This window comes from Melanostigma gelatinosum, assembly GCF_949748355.1.
Source record: "Melanostigma gelatinosum genome assembly, chromosome: 14".
Classification (NCBI taxonomy): Eukaryota; Metazoa; Chordata; class Actinopteri; order Perciformes; family Zoarcidae; genus Melanostigma; species Melanostigma gelatinosum.
In genome coordinates this window covers 7,438,746-7,464,622 of record NC_136647.1, presented here as the reverse complement: position 1 = coordinate 7,464,622, position 25,877 = coordinate 7,438,746, and the positions used below count along the sequence as shown (strand labels likewise).

The 25,877-nt window shown below is 41.2% G+C and overlaps 1 protein-coding gene across 2 annotated transcripts in view; it reads right to left on the bottom strand.

Annotated features, from left to right (window-relative positions):
* Positions 1-6,989: 6,989 nt before the first annotated feature.
* gabrg2 (gamma-aminobutyric acid type A receptor subunit gamma2) overlaps positions 6,990-25,877 on the bottom strand; it is a 36,533-nt gene continuing 17,645 nt past the window's right edge. Inside the window, exons 6-10 of one of the 2 annotated variants that reach the window (XM_079282901.1) lie at positions 25,127-25,264; positions 14,589-14,741; positions 12,266-12,471; positions 10,774-10,797; positions 6,990-7,884 (exon numbers count right to left, since the gene is read on the bottom strand). In XM_079282901.1, coding sequence (XP_079139027.1) covers positions 7,603-7,884; positions 10,774-10,797; positions 12,266-12,471; positions 14,589-14,741; positions 25,127-25,264 — 803 coding nt within the window. In that variant the 3' untranslated portion in view covers positions 6,990-7,602. The remainder of the gene's footprint in view (positions 7,885-10,773; positions 10,798-12,265; positions 12,472-14,588; positions 14,742-25,126; positions 25,265-25,877) is intronic. The other variant, XM_079282902.1, reaches the window with a different exon arrangement.

Below are 25,877 nucleotides of genomic sequence, written 5' to 3'. Positions count from 1 at the left end.
TATTGAAAATATATTTCTAAATATAAGTCAAATGTAACACACTTTTGCAGTATGTTTGTGCCTGGGTCTTGTCCCTGTGCACCCTACGGGAGTGACTCAGCTGTGTGCTTATGAGTCACTGGGACGTGGAGGGAATGGATAGCCAGTGGAAGAGATATCTAAGGCACACAACCATGGGTCTTAAGCCCTGTGGGGAGATTGAGATCCAGTTTCCTCGACTAGACAGGTCTGGCGCTGGAGCGACATTGACTCAGGGAGCCCTGGCAGGAGCGGTCACGTGAAGAGAGTTCGTGTCAACGGCAGTATGGTCGAGAAATGTGCTCTACCTAGTGCTCTAGTCTAGTGCATGCACACACATTTAGGAGGATTTACAACACTCACAAATATGCAAATACACACGCTGCCCTTTCAGAAAATAATTAAATAACAATAAAGATAGAAGAACGCTGAAGGGATAGTTTGCTTTCATAGTTTCATTTTGTTAGCAACTTGAACATGTTGGGACATAATCCACTGTAATTTCTAAAAAAAACGCACAACATAATCAACCTCCATGCCACACTGGATGGCTCCCTATGTGGCAACAGATTTAGCCGTTTTAGTCCCTGCACTACAGTGAAAGCGTTTTCAGTCTATGTGTTTTTTTTTTTTACTTTTACAAAGTCTAACTTCACTGGTTGCCTATTGGTTGACTAGCCAACAGCTAAGGCTCATTGCTCACAGTTTTTTTCTGGCAAAATATGTTAAGGAATTGGTGGTGGGAAATTGGTAAATAGCTATGGTAAGTGTCAGGCAACTAAAACACTGAGCACTAGTAGAAAACGCCTACAGTAACATACACATCATGAAACAGGAAGAGCTCCTCAACCGTATTATGGCTTATATGCATATCATAAGATGCTAAGAAATATGATTCCATTGTAAGTAAATCTATTCCTTTTACCAGTCCTGAGTAAATAGAAATGCAATAAGGTTAAAGAAAATGAAGATTTATATCCTGGCCTATAATTTCCAAGGCAATGTCACCATTATTACCAAGCATTAGCGTTTTTGCATTGGGAGCTGCGGGGCGGGGCCCCATTAGAGGGCGCTGTTGTGCAGAAGAAATCATCGGCTTTTCTCAATTTCAGACAGAATAACGGCAAACTCAATTTTACTTCATAACATTTTTGCAATTTTTCATCGTATTCTGAATGAAATCTCTTCTCTTGAAACATATTGCTTTGTAGTGTGTGTACATTTGTTTTTGTGCGTGATGCAGCTTGTCTGTTTCCGCTTGGTGGGGCATGGCAGACCTGTCCCTATATAGCTCTGGACCAACAAACCATATGTGCACATATGCGCGTGTTCAACGTGAACTTTCAGATTGAGCGTGGGGCCTGATGGCCAGGGCCCCTAGAGGCATCCCGTTGGTTGATTTTAGTGGTGTAAGCGTGTACACGTCTTGCAAGCTAGCTAAAGAGGGACTGCTATTGTACTTAAGTTAACATTACGCTGGCACAAAGTGTTTCGGTGTTGTTGCGGGGAACACTCCTGTTTGCACGCTCCATTAATCCTGTCAAAGCTCGTTGCTACAGTTCATCTCAAAACCAAACAAGCCTGGTAATGGTATTGGCTCGACTTATCAGGCTTTGATTATGTCTTATAAGTTGCTGGATGCTGAGCAAACAACGATGGGAGTGGCATGGGTCTCATGTGTCACTCAGTATTATTGTATTAAGTATTAATATCGACCAGATATAAATAGTACAAATCCAGAAACATGATGCAGATGCACAAGAAAAGAAAATGTGAGGACACCTGCCACACCAGTGAGTCTACAGTAGTGGAAATGAAACACCAGAACAGGTGGCTGCCCCACAGGGACACTGGGAGCTAACGTGTATGTGCTGCAAGTAAAGTGTAGATCATTTGAAATCATAGCAAAAAATATTACATCTTTTATTATAGCCATGAAAAAAATAGAGAATAGAATAGATAATGCATACTAGTTTATAAATAAGAAATGTCTCCAAACTGTTTTAGGCTGTTTCAATCAGCATCAGCTAGACTGCACTCTTATCTGCAGAGTAACCCAGAGCCACTGAGTGTTCTAATTTCACAGATTCAGTCACAGCGAAGAAGTCAGTCACTGTGAGAGATTGGAGATTTAAACATTTCAACACCTGCAGCTTTCTCTCGCTGCAGGGCCAGCATGCTAAAAAAAAAAGGAATCGAGTAGATGCACAGGGTCCATGATATGCTACTGGTTTACACGACAGGAGTTTGGTCAACCTTTTGGGTATTACGTGTTATCGCTTCATCATTTTATACACATTTGTGTGAAATTCTGTCATGATTTACAAATTAATTCTTGAGTTTTGGCCAGAAAATTGTAATGTGAGATCACAGTGATCTTTGAACACTGAATTCTTATTAGATATTGCATTCACGAATATGGAACAGATGGATTGAGACCCGAAAACATCACAGAGGCGGAATGATTAAAATAGGAGGCAGTATATTCATATTCTGGATATCTCATTGCGCACACAGTGATGAAAGCATGAGGGTGAAGTCCTTAAAAGTGAGCCATGTGCAGACTTCATAATTCATGCAGGACTCCCTGCGATCCCAGCTCTGTACTCGCCGAAGAGCCTGTACCTCAGCTGATGAAAGGGCTGTGACAGCTCTGTGCTGTGGTACATTGCAGACCGTTGTATAACAATCAGAGGGATTCACATGGCTGCCCTTTGCAGCTGCCACACTGCTCAGTGGAGGGAGAGGTGCCAGCACAGGGTTCCATCAGCCAACTGCCACTCTGGCTCGAGTGCACTTTCCTGGAAGGAAGAGAGTCACTGGACGAGACTGTGCCGACATACAAATAAAAAAAACTGTCCTCCTAAATGAAAACATTCTTCTGGTAGAGTTAATTCATGCCAAACAAATGTGCTTAGCTGTTTCCATAAAACAGATCAGACTACTCAGTGACATGTTTTGAAATTATGATACAAAAGCTGACAATATAAATGACACAAAAGCCAGATTATTACACGGTAGGTTCTAACACAACTGATTCCTCAAAAACTTGGCCAACTGACGAAGAGGAGGGCGGGACAATTAAATGTGTTTTTGCTCCAACAAGGGGAAGATAATGATCAGTCCATTTTGGACAATTTGCAGACAGAGCTATTCAAATGTCTCAATATGTCATCCTCATTTCTAACATGTAATTAAAAAGACACCGTGACATTTTATCAAAAGACAATGAAATTGGATAAATGTGTTTATTGTAGTCTACTTTAATTACAGGTTCTTCAACAACTCGTTGCCTGAGAAAAGGTTCCAGTATGTTAGTAACTGTTGTGTAAATTCACAAATTTTTGTGAATATTATCCATGCCATGACATTGTTTGGAGCATGTTTTATGTTTTACCCGCCTGGATAAAATGAAGTAAAGGCCATAGAATGTGTTTCGAGAAAGTGTGAGTCACGGCAACCACGAGCTGCCACGACTGGTACCCAAAATATCATGTCGTTTGCTGCAGCAGTATGCAAGATCAGCTGTGGACAGACACAGGTGTGCTCACTTACTTACACACACACACACACACACACACACACACACACACACACACACACACACACACACACACACACACACGACCAATCGGAGATCATGAAATCACCAGTCCAGGATAATGATATGTTAGGAAACGCTAAGTTAGACTGTCTGGCATGTTTTTTCTCCCATTCGTTGAAATGCATAGTCATATTGCTTCACAACCAGTTCTCCACAAACTGATGTTTGTGTCTAATTGTGCCGGAAAAGTCTGCTGCTAAGCAATCTGAGTTCTTGAGAAGTTGTCAAAAAAAGTGGTGGAAAGACACACTTGCAACATCCCCTCTAAACTTCTCGCATTGTTTTATTTTTAAACACCTGTGCTAGGCCTCATGAGGTACAATTATACAATATTTCATAAGAAATGCATGTCTTCTTCCCTCCCACATTAATCATCTCATGCCTCCACAGTGACACTTTGGAAGGATCCCAACCCCCACTTTTGGAGCCATTGGACTAAACTACCAAACTGTATGAAATTATAACTGTACTTTTGCTCAAGTATGATTTTTAATGTAGGAATTATACTTGCTCGTCTGTTCATGGTATCGCATATATATTCTAAAATATAGCATAGCAATGAAATATTACAACCACAAGTACACATACAGGAATACATAATAATGATGAACCTATGCCAGTGATGAATGCAATCATTTTATTGTAAAATTCCACAGCTATGTGCCATTCCCTTATGAAAAGGATTTTTTTCCAGTACATGTATAGTATATAATGCAGACCCTAACAGAATTGATCAGTGCCCCCCTTTTTTTTTTTTTTACAATACTTAATATACATAGATGACAAACAACTAACATAATGTATGTATGAGGATCATATGAAATTCATTTTGTTCTTGGATACATTTTGAGCTCCGTAATTCCAGTGTGTATTTTGTTTTCATCTGTTTGACAAAATACATAGCAATAGAAAATATCTACATGTGCAGTTCACATAATATGTCCCAAAATAAATTAAATCACCTTGTCAAAAATAAGCACGGCGTAATAAACGTCCATGTCAATGCAGGCAGAGGACTGAGACCAGATGAAACAGTGCTTGAATTAGTCCCAATTGTGAAAACATATCCAACATGCACACCACTGAATACATTGTATCTCCCATATGCCTTTTTTTGCTAGGAATTTACAGTAGAGAGCACAAACAAATTATAAACAAGCTCTTACCATCATGGAAATAATAAAATGCCATAGAGTATGTTTGTTTTTTGCACACTGTAATCCAAACACAAGACATGCTTGGTTATTTACAAACCCAGCATCCTGATGAAGTCAGAATCAGAAATGTCTTTGTGTTAGCCGTGATACAATGATTGGTTTTTAATGGTCTGGTCTACATTCAAACAATTGTCCTGATGCTTTTGGATCAGTACCATATCAATAACAAACCAAAAAACATACAAAAAAAGAAAAATGTCTGAGGAAATAGGGTGTGGCCAACTTTTGCTGCATCGCATTTCCTTCAAGGAAATGCGCACTTTTAGCATATGTTTTTACTACAAGGCAGTGAAAGTGGATTCACAAATGATATTATAGTTTGATATTCTCTATTGCATGTGTGTCAGTTTGGCACTTTAAACTACAGAACACTGATGATGAGCATTCTACATCCCTGTCCCTGCGTCCCTAAAGATGTCAGAGATAAGAGTATGTGCACACTAAAGACGGACTGCTAAGTGGCAGCTTCGGGACACAACAGGGCCACCATTAAATACAGAAGGGAAATAACTTCAGGAAATATGACATCATCTGGTAAATGCATATGTTAATATCATCATTGATGCTTTATTGAAGATGGCACATACCAAGAGCGATGAAAACCTTGCGGAGGTGGAAAACAAATATATGGATATAATCAACAGTCACTTAGACAAGCAAATGTTCTGCTTCTTCTTCTGGTAGCTTGGGAACTGTTTTTTGTCCTTGGCCTTTGTGAGAGTAGTGTACATCGATCACAACATAGAAAACACAAGATAAATAAGCTCAAGCTCCATTGACACATCAAACAAAAATGTATCTTTGATATAAACGACAGCATTCTGTGTTTCTTTTTAGGGGCTATATCAACATGAAATACTTTGTTTCAAATAAAATAAATAAATAAATACCATTAATGAATAAACAAATAAATACCCCCAGAACCCCAAAGTATTCTACATGGTCAGTTCAGCATAATACAATAAGTCTAATATACTGTATGATGATATATTGTAACAATGCTGAAATTACAAAATATATACCCTTATACAAAATCCCAAGGGCAGGACGAGTGTTTTCTTCTGCTCATAATTTATTTACATGAACAATGTGATGTACACCCACTCCTTTTGAGTTTACAAATGATACTGAAGCACTGTCTCCATTTGATGCATACCGGCGTCGATCAAAATTGTAATCTGTAAGTGGTTGTAATTCATGTGCGTTACATGTTATCACACACAACATTTACAATTCAGATGCTTTCACTGTGCGAGCTGCTCGCTTCACACTCTTCATATTATGGCATTCAAGCTAATTTTATAGGGAAACTATATGAAAAATAATGAAATTATGTCGAGCCAGCCAATTTCCTCACGATGTAATAATTCACATTCTCAAAGTGTTTCTCCTAAAACAGGTAGGACATGAGATGCTTGATAATAAAGTGTACACATCTCTTCTCAAATTAAGAAGATACTTTTTTTGTACTTGGATTAAGTTCTTTAGTTTATTTGATATAAATTCACATTTTTTCGTTTTGTTGCTCAACTTAGAAGAATGACACATAGAATGACTCCTGTCCCACTGCAGGGATTTCAAAATACCGTATCGACATTCACATTAAGGTGTAGATACGTTTGAAACTCACACAATGGTTACACTGTTGCAGCTTTCACTCTGGGAATGTAAAGGGCAAACGGTGATTTTAAAATAAAACATTACTTGCTTTAGTGCAGTTTCTCTTGTAAAAGCTTGCATAACCAAAATACAACAGAAGTGTGTCATTATGTAAATGCCCACTCTTAACAGCAAATGTAGGGGAGGATGAGAGGTCAGTGTTGTCTATACTGTAAGCTAATAGCTGTGACGAGAAGAATGAAACCAGCTGTCTGGCCTGGAATTCTGGGCTGATCCTCCTACCTGTATGCAAAGATGATTCCTCAACTGAAGAGGATAAACCGGGCACATTTTTATCATTTCATTTTCCTATTTTTCTAGAAAATAGTTTAATTAAATCTTCAATGTTAATCAACAGTGCTCATTTTTTTTTTTTTTTTTCTATAGCCAACAACAGAAGACCATAAAATATGTTGATTTGTGGCCTGAAAGGTGCATGCAATAAACGTAAACCACTATGTAATAGTAAACTATATACAGTGTCTGTACAGTTGAGCATTTTACATTAATAGCATCGTCTCTCCGTCTCTGACCACACATGAAAAATGCAATGTTTAATTGTGCCAATAATTACTTCGATTAGAATCACAGTCAAACATCGCTCGATTAAAGTGCTTCAGATTTTGTGTTTTAATATTTGAAGTGAAAAATGAAAGTGAAAAGGAATGATAAGACATACATTTTTTCATTTTCTTTTTTCAAGCGTTTGATGCGATCTGAATTGCTATTCATGCCAATTGTTTTCTATGGAAGGGATGCATTTGTCTTAAAATAAAGCAATTAGCAGAAGACCCATTGTGAAGAAATGGAGGAGGAATTCCAAAATAAAATGTCCAAAATCATATAAAACCAGAAAAAAACCCAACCTTATTTCACAACACATTTACAAACCTCCTCATACCAGTTCAATGTAATGCTACAACATTTGCAATGTCTGTTAAAGTTCTCAAATAATAGAGCTAAAACTAAGGAATTAAAGGAAATGCTTTAAATCAAAATCAGTGGGTATTTCAGTGGGTCCTCTCCTTCGCAATGTCACTTGCTGGCACAGAGCATATGTAGAATGAAATGAGCTATATGATAAGGCTGGAAACCCACCCAGGCCTAGAGATAGAGATAGGAGACCCAGTAGACCAGGTTGAAGAGCCCAAATGCAGTGGGGAAGAAGATGCGTGCATACGAGTCTATTTTGGCGACACGGATGTGCAACCTGCCGTGCCGCCAGGCTCCGGAGCGGCAGTCCTCGAAACAGCAGAAGAAGCTGGTGCAGTCCTTCCCGTCCAGACACTCGTAACCATACTCCTCGTCTCGCTCCTGCATGTGCGTGGCGTTGTTCATCTGAATGGCTGTGGCCGAGCGTGGACGGATGTCCACCGTGGGTGTCTTCTTTTAACAAGACAAAATGACACAGTTAGCCGTCGGAGCCCCAGAGTGCCGTAATTGAGAACTCCCTGACATAACAGGGGACCTAATTTGAGCTGCCATTTCCTGTCTCCCGCTTCAATTTCTGTCATTAGTCAGCAAAATGTAATTTGCACCCTCAATTTGCCAATGGACCCTTTCAATGTCAGAAAACACAAATTCAGCCATAACTACCACCTACAGTTGTAATTAGTGAGGCTTATAGGAGTCCAGCTGGGGCTGGGCAATGCCTAATTCTTTTTTGACTCTGCATTATTGCACAACATTTAAAAGGTCAATACGAAATTCAGAGCATATCTAGTTCCTCGACGGCTGAGCCAGCAGCTGGCAGCTAATGGTGCTAAGAGCACTGAAAGTGCAAACAACATCAACAGTGATGACAGAGAGACCGGTGTTAACCTGAGGGGGAACGGGGGTGGGGGGGGGGGGGGGGGGTGGGCGTCACGCGTCCAGGACGACGTTATCGTCTAGAGCTGCCGTACGAGTAGAATGTGAAGCGGCGGCCGCGAGTTAACCAGCGGGGCATGCTCACATGCACTAAAAGGCACGTGCAGCTATGTAAACAGAGCTCAGAGTAGCCCGGAATACAACACTCAAAGAAGAGCGCGACTTCACTCTCTGCTCAGGTAGACATTACTATGTCTTTACATACGAATAGTTGTTTGATGCTATATTAATGTTCTGAATATCGTAAAGAAAACCTTTCAAAATGCAGTGAAAACGCTGCGGCAGACAGATGACTGTGAGTCACATGTTCTATCAGCACTTCTTTAAAATGGTTCGAATGCCCTGTGACTCAACAAAATGTCATAATTTGGACCTGTATGGATGTTGTAAGCATTTCTTTCTGAAATGCATTTATAAGATAGGTAGTAACTGGCTTATGATACATCATTAAGCTTAGCTTAGGGAGGAGCATGTGGTGGCAGATGTGCGGTACACAGCTCAATATTTCTCCAGCCCACTCTTTCTGTCACTAAATGGGTTGAAACAAACCTCCTTTTCAAATTGTGCTCACCACTGGAAGGCATATGCCTTTTATTTGTTCCTAAAATAGGACATCAGTAAGTCTGTGGCTCTGTCATTCTAAACGGAGACAATTAGTATTCAAACAGACTGCTTTCATCAGCTTTTATCTTGAAATACCATGCCACCTTCGCACAAATTGGAATTCTGGCTGTTTGGCAGGATAAATGCCCCCCCCCCCCCTTCCCCACCCCCTTTGGCAGAGGTTCCTTGATCTTGCTGATAAACTAGAGTGTCAAGCTCATCATTTAAAAATGACACGGTGCGTTGAGCAAAGTTCTAAGAACTTCTAAGAATTTCACATCACCACTTTCCCTCAAAGAAATACCAGTAGCTGTCATTTCGTTCTTTAATGTATTGTCTTTATAACACAGGAACAATAATCTAGAAATGATTGTACTGGCACTCCAACTATGTTTTACAGTACGTATATGTTGATTTGTTCTTTTTTAAATTGCAACATAGATCACAAAACTGTAAATACTCTGTCTCCATGAATGTTTTTGGCCCCATTTTAAAGCATCTACAATAGCAATGCTTGCTACAAAAAAAAACCAAAATGATCTGTTAGCATGCATTCTCAAACAAGCTTAAAAATACTGAAACTTGATTGACCTATTCATTCCCTACAACGTCTCGTCTTGCCCAGCACGAGTGCACAAACCTGTGGTCCCTTTGAAAACGATACATAACCACAAACAAAACAACATACGAGTTAGTTTCGCCATTTTTGTCCGTATTAATGCATGTTGAGGTCATGAGGCGATTAACAGGTTATGACTCGGTTCTCAAAGGGGATTTGGTTGCACTGGAGGAAGCGCAGTGGAAGCTCAAGCAGAAGGAGCATTAACAGCATCCTGCCACATGACCTGGTCAAGCTGGGCTGTGCTGGTGTTAGCAAAAAATAAATCAAAAACAACGACAAAGAAACAACACGGTGGCATTGGCAACTTTAACTGGCTGAAATTAGACAACCTCTGAGCGAAGACAACAGGCAGAATCAGGCAGGATCATTGCTGGAGGATCCCTCGGTTATCTGACTTCAATTGAATACTTGATGGTTGTGTACTAATAAAGGCGGATTCTTCCACAGTACATTTAGACCCATGTGTAGGCTGACAATCTAATTGATCTGACCGTACAGTGATTGCTCCCAATAACATCTTGATGTGGACCACTATGTGTAAAAGAAGATTTTCTTGTCTTGAATTGTGTGTAAGATTAAATTCAGATCTTTGCCAGCTCCCACCCACCCTGGATGCTTTTTTGTGTGTTTATTGGCACGTGTTAATCTTCTGAACGGACCTCCATCTCTAATTAGACCTAACCGTGCAGGGGTTGTCTGTTTCAGTCCGTTAAGGCTCTGCTGACTCTGTAGGAAGAGTCGGGTTGAGAAGCCCAATAAACACACAGGTAGATTTACTGGCAGGAGAAGGGAAGGAACAGGAAACTATTGCAGCTAGATCACTGTGGTTACAACAACAACAAAGCGTGAAACAGGACAGAGGGAGCCAGAATGAGTCCACGCAGGGCCTGGACTATTATATTCCTCTGGACAGGGGACGTGTGGGATGCTTATTTTAATTTGAAAAACTCCATAAGTACGTCTGGGTGGCTGCCTCCGCACTGTGCACTGCAGAGCGCCCCTTTTTAATGTTATCTCCGATACCTATTTGTTAACTGATGAGTACAGTAGGAATGCAGGTAGATACAGAGGGAATAAAGAGAGGCATATCTGCTGTAGAACAGACAGAAAAGCAGTGAGGTGCTGGGGGCTCAAAGAACCACAATGCAGCAGACGCATGCAGTCAGACACAGGCAATATACCTTTGAGGAAAAGAGCCGGAGGAGCTTTTGTCCAGACAGGAAACAAAGAATATGTGGAATTGAAAGAGAGTAACAAACAAAAACAAAGAATACATGTAAACAGAGAACAAAAAAAACACAAGATAATGTGTGAAATTTACAATCACTCTACTGGCTCAATCAAAATGGAAAGAGGAGAATTATACTGTAGAGAGACATACATGTTATGAACATACAGAGGGGGAGATGCATGGTGGGATACATGTATTTCACATGATTCTTATGCCAGCATCACCTTAGGAAAGATGTCATAGATGCCACACTGGAGAGATTAAGTCTATATGTAATAATACACCTTGTGATAATGTATGACGGTAATCTAGAATAAACTAAATAAAATGATAGGAGGACATCTGATCCCTCTGCATCTTGTGAAGAAGATCACAAGGAGCCAACACAGCTTACAAGTAAGATACACTTTTGAAGTTCTTTATTTATATTTCCTCGATTTTCTATTCTTTCCATGCTTTTTAACAATTCATGAATACCAAATGAATTTCAGTCAAAGACCTCGTTTTCTTGCATACTTTCTCCTTCCTATATCTTGGCAAGTCATGCAGAGAACCTAGAAAAAATCCCCTCTGAGATGGCAAACTGGCATGCCACCTTCCACTTCATTGGTCATTCATTCGTCCACGAGACAGTTAGAAACCTTAGTTATAGAGGCTGAAACTAGAGCGCCTCACTTTCCCAAAGTTCCACTTCAACACTCCTGTTCACCCACGCACAGTCAACTTAGTGGAGAGGTTTAATATCTTTCATGTCCAATCCCACCCACTGAAAAAAAATTACTTGGATTTTAGTTAAACAACAATTCTTTCACGAAGAAAAATTCAAGTTGTTAATTTGTCTACTCATCACTTATTTCATGTCGAATCTTCATTTCTATTCTAGCTGATTAAGTGCTGGTCTCGCCGTTGAGAGGAAATGTCCTCGGCTCCATAAGTGCTCATAGATACATGACGAGAAATCATGTCCCTTCAAACCAAGCTGCCATGATCTCTTGAGAGATTTAAGGCTCACATCACATGACTGCAATTCTCCTGTCATGTCACATGGGTCGAAATTACAACTGTAACATATACGTGGCGGATTAGAAAAAGGATTTAGCGGCACGCCTCGCTCATTGATTCGTTTGTGTGGCGGCCCCTTGGAAGATGCTCCCTTAGAAATGCAGTGTTTAGCTTTCCCCCCCCCCCAATACTTACTCCCTGAAGTGTAATACTGTGGGGGAGGGACAGTGAGAGAAATTGACATTTCAGCGAAATAAAAGGATACTGTAAACGCTCTAAAGATATTACATAAAGATATAGTATGTAAGTAAATAAATAAAAGTGTTTGTAGCTACATTGAGAAATTGAGCAAATGTTCCTGGTCAGAAACTGAAACCTCAAGAAAGTGTCCTCATAAAAAAACAAAACATCACTGTAATTCGTTTCGGAGAGACGCTCACCGGGTTTCTCCTCTTCTTGTCCTTTTTGGCGCTCGGCTTCCTGTTGCTGACAAAGTAGTGCAGCGTGCCGTACTCTATAAGTGCGGCGAAGACGAAGATGAAGCAGACTGACACAAACAGGTCCATGGCAGTCACATAGGAAACCTTTGGAAGGGATTTCCTGGCAATAGTACTCAGCGTGGTCATGGTCAGCACAGTGGTGATTCCTGGTCATGTGATTGGAGGGAAGACAGCAAATTAGATCTGCTCCAAATCAAAACAAAATAGAAATGTGCAAGTTCAGTTTCTGTGCTTTTTTTGCACTGCCACAGAGCTCAAAGGAATGCATCATTTTTACACTCTGAATTCTTATTTCATCTAAAAATGCTCCACAATTCTAGTCATACCATGAATACAATCATCTTGCCGTACTTAAAGTGCTCGTAAATCTGTCATGAAGTTGAACATGATCCGCATGCTAATCACAGTTTTATTCAGACATTTCTTCAGGTGCATAAAGAAGAGTTGATGAGATAGTATTGCATTCGTCACCAAAAGGATATTCTCCCCAAAATAGATTCGCAGTTGGAGGGAAGCTGAAACGAGCAAAGGTCCAAGTGGAGATCAAAGGAGTGGAGGTTTTTAATAATCTTCACAGATGAGAAGCAGTTTTTTTTCAGTGCATTAAAAAACACTCAAAACTTCTAGCCAAGTGCTGCGTATGACGTGCATTTCCAATCTAGAAACGCACATGCCAAGGGGAGAAAAGAAAAGTCACTGGAGAATTACAGTGCCATTCAAATTTTCACGGAGATGCATAATATCATATTCATATGATGTCAGGTGAGATATTTATTTTCTGGTATTTTATTTTCTAACGTAATGCTGGAGGATTATTTCGCTCAACAATAACAAACTGTGACTTAACAGTAATATATATATGAATTAAAGAGGATTAGTGTTTGCTGTTTAATAGCAAGCTCTTGCAGTTAGATGCCTATAAGGACGGAGTGAGCAGCTGTTTTACTGTCCCCTTGATCCACATAGTTTACTGGTTTACGGTTTAGCCGCCATTGACCATCACACTGACGTAGAGCATTCTTTTATCCGCCATCTGGTAACACATGATGAAGAAATGCGTTTATAAGTACACTGATATAACATTATCAATAGCAACGTCACAACCCTCATGCTACCAAGAGTACCGCCTTGTACACAGGACATGATTTATGTTTGAAGTTGTTGCCGACAGAAAGACATCATTGCAAGTGAATTGATATATTTCTGGATGTCATTGAAGGATTAGGAATTATGTCATCTGCATTAATCCGCCTCCTAACCACCTGACTTCCTGTACCTTCTGCATCATCTTTCAACGGAAATTAAAATATTTGACTCTTGGTACACTTTTAGCTGGGAATTAGAAGTGTTTTTATTTAGACTGCAAATCATGGCTGGAGCTGCATAAGCAGGGGGTGAAACCAAACAACCTATTTTTAGACGGATTAATGATGGGCAAAGTAACGATGCTGGTGAGGTAGAAAGAGGGTTTCTTCCTGCAGGGATTGTTTCACATTACATTATGCTCGCTAATCATCCCATCACATTGACTTGAGGTCAGGGGTTAGAGCCTTAAGGGGCCAAAAGGAAAGCTGACTCAGGAATATGTATGCAACTCCATCATGAGTGAACTTCTGAAGATGTCCAATGGATGCCACGGGCAAGTTCAAAAGCTGATCGATTTCCTTGAAATCCTCGCTCTTGCCCTCTTTTTTCATTGCGTGTCTCCTTATTGCATTTGGTTAGGAGGCCACCTGCATTCTTATTTTGCTGAGGCTGCATCTCTGCACTTTCCCTGCTGCCTTGCATAATTAATGCCTCATTACGGCATGTAATGAAAACACATGTGCCAGGATAGGCTTTTCTAATCAAGACGGACTAGATTCGTAAGCAGCTGCCCTGTCTCAGAGGGGAAAAGAGGAGGAGGAAGGATGGTGAGGGAAAGAAAAAAGGAAAGGAGAGAAAGGCAGGAAAGGGGAGGCAGATTGCTTTTCAGTTTGAGGTGGTGTGTTTGAGGGTTTTTGATGTGTTTCACAGCAGAGAGTCATTCAGGCCAGGGCCGCTAATGAAGCACACTGGTTTAACTGAAGCATATGTGTGTTTGGGCCAAGTGGAATTGTCGAGGCTTCATGAGCAGTTACAGAGGCGAGGGATGTGGGGTCTAAAAGAAAATAAAAGCTACATTTTTGCTAAATTACCTTTTTTCTTTTGTCATAACTGATTTCAGCATGTACAGCAATTGGTAAAAACCTTGCGGCAGGAATGACTTTCTTTTTCCGTTTACCTAATGATGTCCTTGCAGGTACAGCATCCTTGTTGATCCAGAATGAGACCCAGGAGAGGACAACAATCAGGGTGCATGGGATGTAGGTCTGAATGGTAAAGTAGCCCATTCTCCTGCTCAGGTCAAAGAAGACGGTCAGCACCACATAGTCTCCTGGAGAGAGAACAATAAGAAAGGAAAGCTAGAGTAAGGACATGTGGAATGTATGACAAAACATACGGGGGGATGTAAAGTGTCTGGGATAGAATGTACTTCACTACTTTAGTATAAGAAATGCAAAGTGATTAGTCTTGAGTATTGATTTTCACATCCATCCTAGAAGACAAGGAGGAAATAATCGAACAGCGCCCTGCAGTGATGTTTAAAAAAGTAAAGTATTAGTACGTAGGTATTATCTTGCTATGATAGCTTGTGAACACACAAACACCAAGCATGGATGAAACAAACTGATAAGTCACGGGCTGATCAATATGTAATGTTGTGTAACCAAAATCTTCACAGCATGTTTGCCCAAGGCAAGTGGAGATCCAACATGAAACGGAGTTTCAGAGAGCTAGAGCCAGACTTGCTTGGAGACACACACACACACACACACACACACACACACACACACACACACACACACACACACACACACACACACACACACACACACACACACACACACACACACACACACACACACACCCTCATCTCTTGCCAGTAGTTAGCTGGACCGTGAACACTAGCGTCCAGCTGATGATGAGCCATCCCTGGGCTGGCCGGCTGTCTGACCCCAGCAGATGTTAGGTGTTAAGAGGTTGAGGTTAGCTGAGCCCAGATAGGCCTGACCCTGACAGTATGGATCATCTGGCCTGCCTGTTCAAAATGCATGCTAAGCACGGACGCACACACGCGTGCACCCTCTTGCACCACACACGCACACACAATGGGCTTCTATCACCTTAGCAAAAAGAGTGAATGCTTGCCAACAGCTACTGTCCTCTTGAGCGGTCTGACCGTGTACCCGTCTGTCGGTTTCCCTGGGTTTAATGGCAGTTCACTGCTGGCCTCCAGCTCGGTCCGTTGTCTGCTAATTGATTAACATCAGACTGTTACCGGTGTCGGAAACCTCCCCTGGCCTCTCGCTATATGGCTTGTAACATGCAGGGCACAAAACTACTCTCTCTCTCTCAGCATGTATATACAGTGTGTGTGTGTGTGTGTGTGTGTGTTTTTTTAGGTACCCACAGCAAATTGAATAGTCTCTGAACAGCTGGCTAATAATTTCCCTCATGCGCACAACACATACTGCAGTTTATTGAAAAACAGCCAACATCTGGGTATTTGTGCGTGAATGAGAAACAATGAGGGAACGAGATGAGACTGTCAGTGTGTGTTATTTCTGCGAAGATATGCACTCTGTGTGTGTGCGTGTGTAAGTCCACGTAGTGTCTGGACAGGGACCAAGTCCGTGAGATTCATCCCACAATGCACCTCTGTTCACCCAGCCATTGATAGCGCCATTAAATAAACCGAGTGCAATAACCTCAGCAGCACAACCATAACTGTTCATATCACCATGTGTGTTTTCTGCTGATGCAGGCAGGTGCACGGCATATTACAGTGCGCCGCCTCGGTTTGTAGGGGTACGGGAGATACATGAAGGCTGCTCTCGGGGGTCCCACAGCCCACTATTTTCTTTTTTTTTATTAACATTACATTAGCAGGGGCCTAAAGCCGAGACCCCTGACAGCTGAGAAACTGCTGGTTAATACACTTATTTCAGCTCGGTCAGCAACATGAAGCCTCCTCCATATTTCTTCGGACACTTAATGATAATGGGATTGCTCGGCTGGCGAAAGACCCTCCTGGCTTATGCATCTCTTCGCTAGTTTCATTACGGGGCACAGCACTTGCCAGGAAGACACTTTGAGGAGTTGTTATCGACCGATGCCCTCCATTCTGGCAGGCTGATATATCTGTATCAGCCTGCCTGCCATGATGACTCTGTAATGCATCAGTTTGTTAATGACTTCCTGATTCCACTCAATACGAAAGGCTTTCCAGTTCCGTCCCTGGTTTAAGTGTCTGGCTCTGATTTCACAACATTACCGAATGGGGAGCAAATAGTTTAGTGCTCAAGATAAACAATCCCAAAAGAATTAGTGGACTGCGGACATGTTAGATGTTGTTTATTTAGATTTGAATGCCTGCTTGAGTCAATCTTAACTTGTTAAATTCTTATCCGATTCTTCGATTTTTTTGAAATTATTCCTTTAGCATATGTTTGTGTTTGTAAAACAAGTCTACAAAATGTGTGAATGTGCATGGCCAAGACAGTGTTTCCCCTTTTCCCTGAGGTTGACTGCTTCTGGGTGATGGGCGACCATGGACGACAGGGGAACGACTGTGTGACAAAATCAACGATGCAGACAACAGCTCAAATCTATTGTTTGCATTAAGATGTGGTTTGAAGTATTTTCATTTGGATCACACATTTCCTCGGCGAAAGCGATTTACTACAAGCTGATGTCATCTACAAGAAAGCAATAAAAACAAAGAATTGTGTTACTTTGTTGTTAAAAGCCGGAGAGACAACGCACTCAACAGAATTTAGACACACACACACACACACACACACACACACACACACACACACACAACAGAGCAGAGCAAAGCAGAGGAAACAAGAGAAGATTGTTGTTCTAGTATGAGCCTTCTACTGAGGTGGAAATACACACAGAAAGTGGATGTTTTATTATTATTATTAGAAGACAGATATCGTGACAACGTTCTCTATTTGACGGGAGAGCATTGAACCTGCGAGAGGGAATGTTGATCCAAACGTGGCTGTGCATTATTGCAGAACAGCCACAGGGGAATTCATGGGAATGAAACATGGTAATTCAGGATTGCTGACCAAGGAAGAACAAAAAAAAACAATGTACAGGCTGTAAATTGGTGTGGATATGGATAGGCAGGGGAGACCTGACGCACATGCTGGCCATCCAATGAAGCGAGACGAGCCAGACACACGGCAGGGCTGCTGACAAGCTGTCATACTGAGCTCCTCTCCTGTCAAGGGTCAACCCAATCAGGGGTGACAGCGGATGCTATCGTGCACGTGTGCATGAGCGTGTGTGTCGGTGAGAAAGACGGGCGCTTTGCTAATGACCAGGGTTATGCCACGGCTGTTTGCCAGGGTCAACAATACTTACAGGGAATGTTAACGCACCACTTTCTATGACATGACTAGAAGCTATATGCCCAGTGATTAACTCCTTTCTCTGGTTTTGCATTTTGCCTCCACAGGCTACTGCAGCTATTCCTGCAAGATGATGTCATGGCAAAAAAAGAAAGAAGAAGAAAAGCACAGCATTGTCGTGGTGAGCGACTGCGGGAACAGAGCAGCGTGATTAAACACCAGACAGGAGTCTGCAGGGTTTGATTGCCTTGTTGTTAACATTGTGTTGAATGTGACAGAGACCGATGAATATCCCCTCTCCGCGACACACTAATAGCTCTCAAATTATTGAGAGCAACGCCGTTCATAGGATTCATGACTCGTCGCGAGAATCTGCCAAATTGGTTTTCCTTACCATTATTTGAAGTGGAAAAGTTAGGAAAGCATGTTTAAAAGTTAGTCTATCTATGCAGGGGGGAGGGTTGGGCTGTTGCCTTGTGGCCCAGATGTGATTGTGATTTAGTGGTGCGTATTATGTGATTGTGATTTAGTGGTGCGTATTACCACACAAATGTGTAATCAATCTATTCACCACAAAAGCATTTACCACACAGACCATGGGGCAGTTATTCCCTCCGCTACCATCTTAAAAGATGCCACCCTTTCTGGAGCTACATCTTATTTCAGGTCACAAACAAACATCTTGTTTACTTCTTATCCTCGCCTAAACCGGTTTACTTCTCTGCAGATAAGATGAGACAACTGCATTAGTGAGTTTATTACGTCATATGATGAAAACACAGGCCAACACATTCAACTTCTCTCTCAGTGCGTTATCCGTGTTTCAGCTTACCTCGTCTAAAAATGGCCTCATCATTTCTTATTCACAGTCACACGCTGAGGAGAGATGCAATTCACACTCGTTACATGAGCTCCAACTTTCTCCCCATATTTCACCTTTTTATTCATTATTTTTAGTCTGACCTCCTGTTTGAACTATTTTGGCCAGGTGACAAGACTTACAGTCACAACACTGATGGCTAGACTTCTTTAAAAAAAAAAAAAAAAAAAAAGGACAGATGAGCTGCAATTCAAACTAAATATAAAGCGAGGAGAGAAGAATGAGACGCTGTGTGTGACGCAGTGAAAGAAAACCAGAGATGAGCACACAAGACGAAAAGCTTTGCGGCGGTCCTATTGGTGCGGGGATCCGTTCAGCTCGGATGTGTGTGAAAATATCAACGGACAACCTGAAACCAAAGACGGACGGACGGATGACTGTACGAGTTCAGCCTCAGGAGGAAATGGATGGACAATATTTGCCATTGTTCTCAGTAATATCTTGCACCGTATGCATATCTTTTTTCAGTGATACAACACAAGAGTGATTCAACTCGAATCATTTGACCAGAACAATCTACAAGTACCTCCCACAGGCAAGAATTCCCACACACAAGAACTCAAACAACAGAGCGTAGACTTTGTTATGTGATGATATGACGTCTCAGAACATTTTACTCTTCAACAATATGATCTGATTGAGCTGTGAAGATTTAGGCCACTTTGCATTGATTGGGTGTCTTTGAGAGGAATCAGTTGACATTCACTGTATCTCATCTTACTGGAACATCTTCTTTAATGAATCATATGTGCTCAGTGCTAAAAAAAGAATCAAAAAAAGACTCACTATTACAGGATATCTTTAATTTTTCCGTCCTAATGGCACCATGTATTGATCTTCACAATAGCAACAATGTCATTTCGTTTTACTTCGATGGATGAGCTCAGACAGACACTGTATAAGCTAAGTAAGAGCTATTACAGATGAGAGTTCTGGATCCCTGGTTTCAAGCTTTGAAACCTAATGAATCATATTCAACACACTGAATGAATTGCCCAAAACTACAGCACTGATTTATGCCTGTGCATACTCCCACTAAGTAACATTTACTTTTAAGTACCTCGATAATCACACAGCTTTGCCAAAACAGCACTCCCAGAAAAACATGTGCCAACTTTAAGACATTTACATTGTCAGTGCAGTAAGCCTCATACGCAAATGTTCACTTTGTGCTGAACGTCATACATGATCCTCGCTATCTAGCATTAATGTTAACAATGCATTGCCTCATACAGATTCACGAACAGCTTCATTGAAGGGAACACATGTCCAAGTCCAAGCTTAGATGACATGTTACTGTAACATTTACGAGACTTACTGGAAACAGGCCTCTGATACAATATAGTATCTCTGACAAGTATTAGCATAAATATACGCTGGTATAATATATTATCGATTCTAAGTTGTATTTTTTAAACTGTATTTTGTGCTTCCCTCGACTCCAGGTGATGTGCTGCACAGTGTCATAATTCATGGGAAACTCATTTTGCTTTTATTGCAATTCTGAGATTTATGCCCATGCCATGTATTAACCAGCCAGACACAAGATGTTCCACAACCCTCTCCTCATTTCTTATAGCTAATTACTTAGAAACCTTGGGATGCAGAATGTTACGCAAGGCCAATAAGCTGAGTGAGAAGAACATCTAGGACCAAACTTTACAGCAGTTAATTGAGCAATGAGGTTTTGGCCCAGGAACAATCGCTCCACAGAGTGGCATCAACTTTGAACGCATCTAGCCTCTAAACCAGCTCTGTCTGTGTCAACAGGGTACCAAGAAGAGACAGTTAAAGTTCATTTTGTGTGTGCACGCAGATGCGAGCAGTACATGTATAAACTCCATTTAGGCTGTAGTAATAGCTGGTCGAATGTAGGATTTCAAAAGTACCCCATTCGGCACATCTCTCAGAAATGGCAGTATGTATGTGTGACTATTTCCCTTCCTGCACCTTCAGGCTTACAAAGTCTCTCGCTCTACCCTCGTCAAAATCCAAGTCCAACCCCATCAACCCCATCACACCATGAAGTAAAAGTGATGTTTCAAAATGACAGCTGCATGACATAAACAGCTTTGACCTGTTTTGGTATTGGCTGAACATTCGCTTCTTTTCCCTTCATCTCTTCTTTTTTTATCTTGGATCTCTCCGCCCAATGACCTCCATCTTTGCCAATGGCATCTCAACCGACAAACAGGAACCAAAATAACCTCACTTATTCACGTCTACTTGCAACCGGCACTTTCCCAAAGCAATCTGTTCTCCTATGGCATATTACCGTTCTCTGTTTTCAGGTTTTAATTACTAGCTTATTAGACACACACACACACACACACAGAGAGAGAGAGAGAGAGATAGAGAGAGAGAGAGAGAGCGACGAGGGGGAGGTTGTAAAAAAATAGGACACAGGAATACATGGGCAGCAAAATAAAAATCATCTCTTTTGCAAGAGTGAGCAGAGAAGAAGGGAGAAGAGGGAGGATTGTAAAGAACAGACCCGTGTAAATGTAAATACTGTCAGTGTATGGGGCGGGTGAGGATGTGTGTGTGGAATATGGGAGAAGGAATGGGGAGGAGTGTAAATTGGTATTTAACTTCACAAAAGGAGGATTCTGGCTGAGTCAGAGCATTTTGCCTCCTACTCCTGCCCATCACAACTATCACCCAGAAGCAAGAGGGAGAACACACACACGAGAGACAGAGACAGAGAGACAGAGACAGAGACAGAGACAGAGACAGAGAGAGAGAGAGAGAGAGAGAGAGAGAGAGAGAGAGAGCAGCTATTATAGCAACAGAGGATGGTTTCAGTGCTTCTTAACCTTTTTTCCTTCAGCAAAGATGGAGCGATTGTCATCTGATAAAAAGAAACTGTATTTTCATTATACAGTATGTCTGATTTATTACTTTCTAAAAATAAAGGGATTTTTAACAAACTCATTAAGACTGACAATTTCTGTTGTATAGGTGAAGTACATGGTGAAGTACATGCTTGAATTGTATCATTCACAACATGCATTGCATTTCAAACTGGAATATTTTCGCACAATATGCTCGAGCTTTCACATGTTTGATTTGATCAGGGATGCAACGTCTCAGAAAAAATGAAATAACAATAAAAAATAAAAAGGTTATTGGCATTTTGTTTTTATTGCTTTTTGTCTCCCTCCATCTTCTCTTGATTAAACCAGGCAGGTGGTGATGAGCATCCTTGCCTCGGTGGCATCATTTTGTTTCGAGAAATTTGATAACATTTTCCCTTTAATTTGCTTTGAATTTCTGCTATTGAACTCATATGTGGTGTGCCCGTTACCACACCACCACTGGGGGATTTCACAACCCTCCCGACACCAAGACAATATTGCCACACGTCTGTTCCACCTCTCTTTTTAAGCTGATTTCTTTAAGAGAACAGCTGTTTTGATTTGGCAGTGCAATAGTAACACATAACAACATTGATGGAAACCCAACTAATTATTTCATGCTCCTGACACAACACTGAAATGTTATCCAAGGACCCAATGCTTTTCTTCTTCACCCTCTGTAAAATATATGGACCCAGATGCGATATCAAGAAGGAAGATGGAGGAAATTGTGCTGCAGCAGAACTGCATCTATTCTAGTCGTGTGCGAGAGTGTGTTTGTGTAGCTGAGGATTAAATGATGGTCTAGTTCCCCATTTGCAGCACAGGGCCTACAGATGCACTCTCCCAAGCTATAAGGGAAATCCTTTGGCGTGTCAGAGAGTGAGTGTGTTTATATATATATATATGTGTGTGTATATACCGAGTGCATGGGCGTTCATGTGTTTGTTTGGCTGACTGTCCTCCTCTCGCCGGGCCACTTCCTTTCAACCACAATGCCTCCAGATTTGCCCCATCAACGAATCATCTGCAAACTGTGGAGCTCCGTAATCTGAAGAGGGCCACTGATGTATCCCCGGGCGTTCTCCACACAAACTGAATCAAACAGGCGGCCGCGCAGAGACACCAGGGCAGCACGGCACGGCTTTTGGAAGGTCACTCTAAGAATAGCTTTCAATACGTAAAAAAATTAATTAAAACACTTGTATCCATGTGGAGAGCAGGGACTGAAATGTGCATGCAGGCAAATGGACACAGAAAGCATGCATTCATTCATGGACACAGGTGCAGACCAACGCATATGTACTGCTGGCTGATGCACATAGCGTACATCTGTGCTCAGCTGAAGCAACAAATTAAGCACGAGTCCTGTTTAAACCCTCACACAATTCACTGCAGAGAAAAGTGAGGCTGGTAACGAAACGATAAAGAAAGACCAATGGCATTGATTCCCTTTATGCTGGAAAGGAAAAGCTTCCTTGCAATCTAAGCAGTGCTTTTCTAAGCTGTTCCACTAATGTGCTGGGAAGATGGTTAACATCCTCAGAGAGATCCCTGAGGTAGTGCTTGATAGTTAATGTAAATGCACCACCCAATTATATTGATCAAAAAGCTTGGGGCAGAGTCTGTCCTAAACAAAATGGGGTTTAAATAATTCCAGTAAGAGTTTTTAGTCTGCTGAAATTTTTTTTTTTTTTTTGAAATACACTCTAATCATGCATCACTTTTTATAAAAAAAAGAAAAAAGAAAAAAGATACTCAGAGAATGCGAGCACGGACACATTAATGCGGGAGTCGTGTTTTTGTTCAAGTTGAGCCTGGGAGAGACTGGCTCGTCTCACAGAATGAGAAGGAATCTCTTCCTCTGACTATTTGCTGCAGCTTTCATTGCCGGGAAACGGCCAATTCACACTGCCTGCTTGTCTGCTTAGCCTAGCATTATACGCCCCTCTGTTACCTCACCTGACCCATTTCAATTCAGTTTTGCTGAGAGTGCTTGGACTGGAATACTGTGAAAAATAAGATTAAAAAAAAAAAAAAAAGTCATATATACCTGTCTGGTGGAAGGACATGCTCCCTATACTCTAGCTACAGCCCCCCCCCCCCCCCCCCCCCGCTAACAAGACTCCTTCAGTGCAAATGCAGAAGTCGACACAGCAGCTTCATCCTAAGTCAATTTGACAACAACCAAAAAGATGATTGGTTTGTCCATTATATAAAAAACTTTTTTTTGTACATTTCACAGAAAGCAGAAGCCCGAAAATAGGGAAAAAAAGCATATTATGTTGGTAATTTAAGATATTTATACATATTTGATCGGTAATACCAGAAGACAAGATAAATTTGAAAACGGTAAAAGAGGATTTTGAATGAATTTACTGAAGAACAATTAAATGCAATCGTGTTAACAAGCATTTAGTTTGAAAAGATCTCGATCACCAGGAACTATGTTTGTAATAATGTTTGTCTGCAATTAACATGTACAAAAGTAGCTGCTGATGACACAGCATATTATGGAATATTTCGACATTTTCAGCATACCTTGAGATGACGGGGGTAATTATATAAGCCCCACTGCTTTTTGAGACAGATGTTGTGCTCGTGAGTCTTGAAGCAGGACAGATACCCAAACTGACTGCAAAATGAGACAAGAGGTCTCTCCGCCACAGCCACGGTTCTCTGCTCTGACAAGAGACCAGATGGCTGTTTGTGGAAATAACAAACCAGATCAGATCGAGGGAGAGTCAGAGGACGCTGCAAATTCTCCACTACAGCTCATCCTCCTACACAGACAGCCTTTTCATGTCGTCACTTGAACATGTTGTGATTGAAACAGAAGGAAAATGTAAGAGCATGTTTTTTAAAATCAACTTTTACAACGCACATGCACTGTGCAAGGGTGTGCGTTAGCACTATGCGTCAGTGACATTCTGTTGAACTGTGGCGAATTACAGAACGACTGGGTGAATTCAGTTATTCCCACGGCTACTGTGTGTAGAGGCCAACGCATCATCTTCCCGTATCTTTAGAGTGTGGACGTATCAAAATTGTACTGTGATCAAACTCAAAACTGTAAACAGTTGTTTTTTTTTCTCTTTGTGTAGCTAAAGTACATGCTTCTCACGAGGCAGACTTGGCTTTTATTGTGAAAGGTATGCAGTATACTAAATACTAAAGTATACTTTCTGTAACCTCCCAGCCTGTAGCACATTCTAAAGGGATGGAGTAAGGCCAAAAACATCCATTCCCCCTGATCAATACTCGCATAACAGAAAGACTAGGATGAATTGAGTATCTCATAAAAAGGAGATTGAGTTGGAGAATTAAAAAAATGAAATATTGGTGGGAAAAAGCCTTTCTTTCTTTGTCATCCCAAAATGTCCAGGTTTAAGCGAATAAACGCGGTAATGGCAGTATTTCTTTCGAAGCGATCAAACAGTAGGATTCTTGAGAGGATATATTACATAGACCCTTACAGCACCCACAGATCAAGACATCATTTCTATCACACAAGCAAAGTGTCACTGGCAAAGAACGAGTATTGAAGAATGATTTTTTATTATTTTTTTTAAAGAAGCTGCTTGTTAGAAACAAGTATAGATTCTTTTCTTACCAGAGACAGTCCTGATAATCTCAGAGGTGTTTCTCAGGCCCACGAAGGAGAACTGGTAGAGCCTCCAGGAGCGAATGTCCCCAACCTCAACTGAGCTTCTTTTCCACTTGTAAATAATCTCCTCCCTGGGGTAGCCATCTGAACAGGGAAGAACACAGTTACGGTACATTGAGCTTTGTCACAAGGAGAGCAGAGGAGAGCAGCTTGGTGCAGAAATGACACAACATTCATTTCTTTAAGGAGATATCTTAAGACTTGACAATGTGGTTGAAAACTGTTCAATATAAAACAAAAACAGAGACGCAGTCTGTTCTGTTTTAGAGTGATCCATGCAGACAAAGTCAGTAAGCTTGGAGGGGAACTGTTTCATGAAAGCATCATCATATAACAGACTCCTGACAAAATATGCGGTCCATCTGTGGAGTGAAAACTTGAAAGCTGAAACACTCAAAATTGATCCACGTCTGTCTATGACTTGGATTCCAGGAACGTTATTACATCAAGAGGATGCTCTCTGGGTGTGAGAATTACAATGACAATCTTACTAATGCCATTTCACTTAGACGATGCAAATGCATTAATGCATTTGCATAATCAAATGATATTTGTTGGTATTGAATTTATGTCTGGTATCCAAATTTCGATTAAAAACTGAAGCTTCTTTCAACTAATCGTACGTCACATTTCGGAACTGCAACTCCTTATCCTGCGAAGGTTGTCGTCAGTCTAGATATGAGCGGTGTGCAGCCGA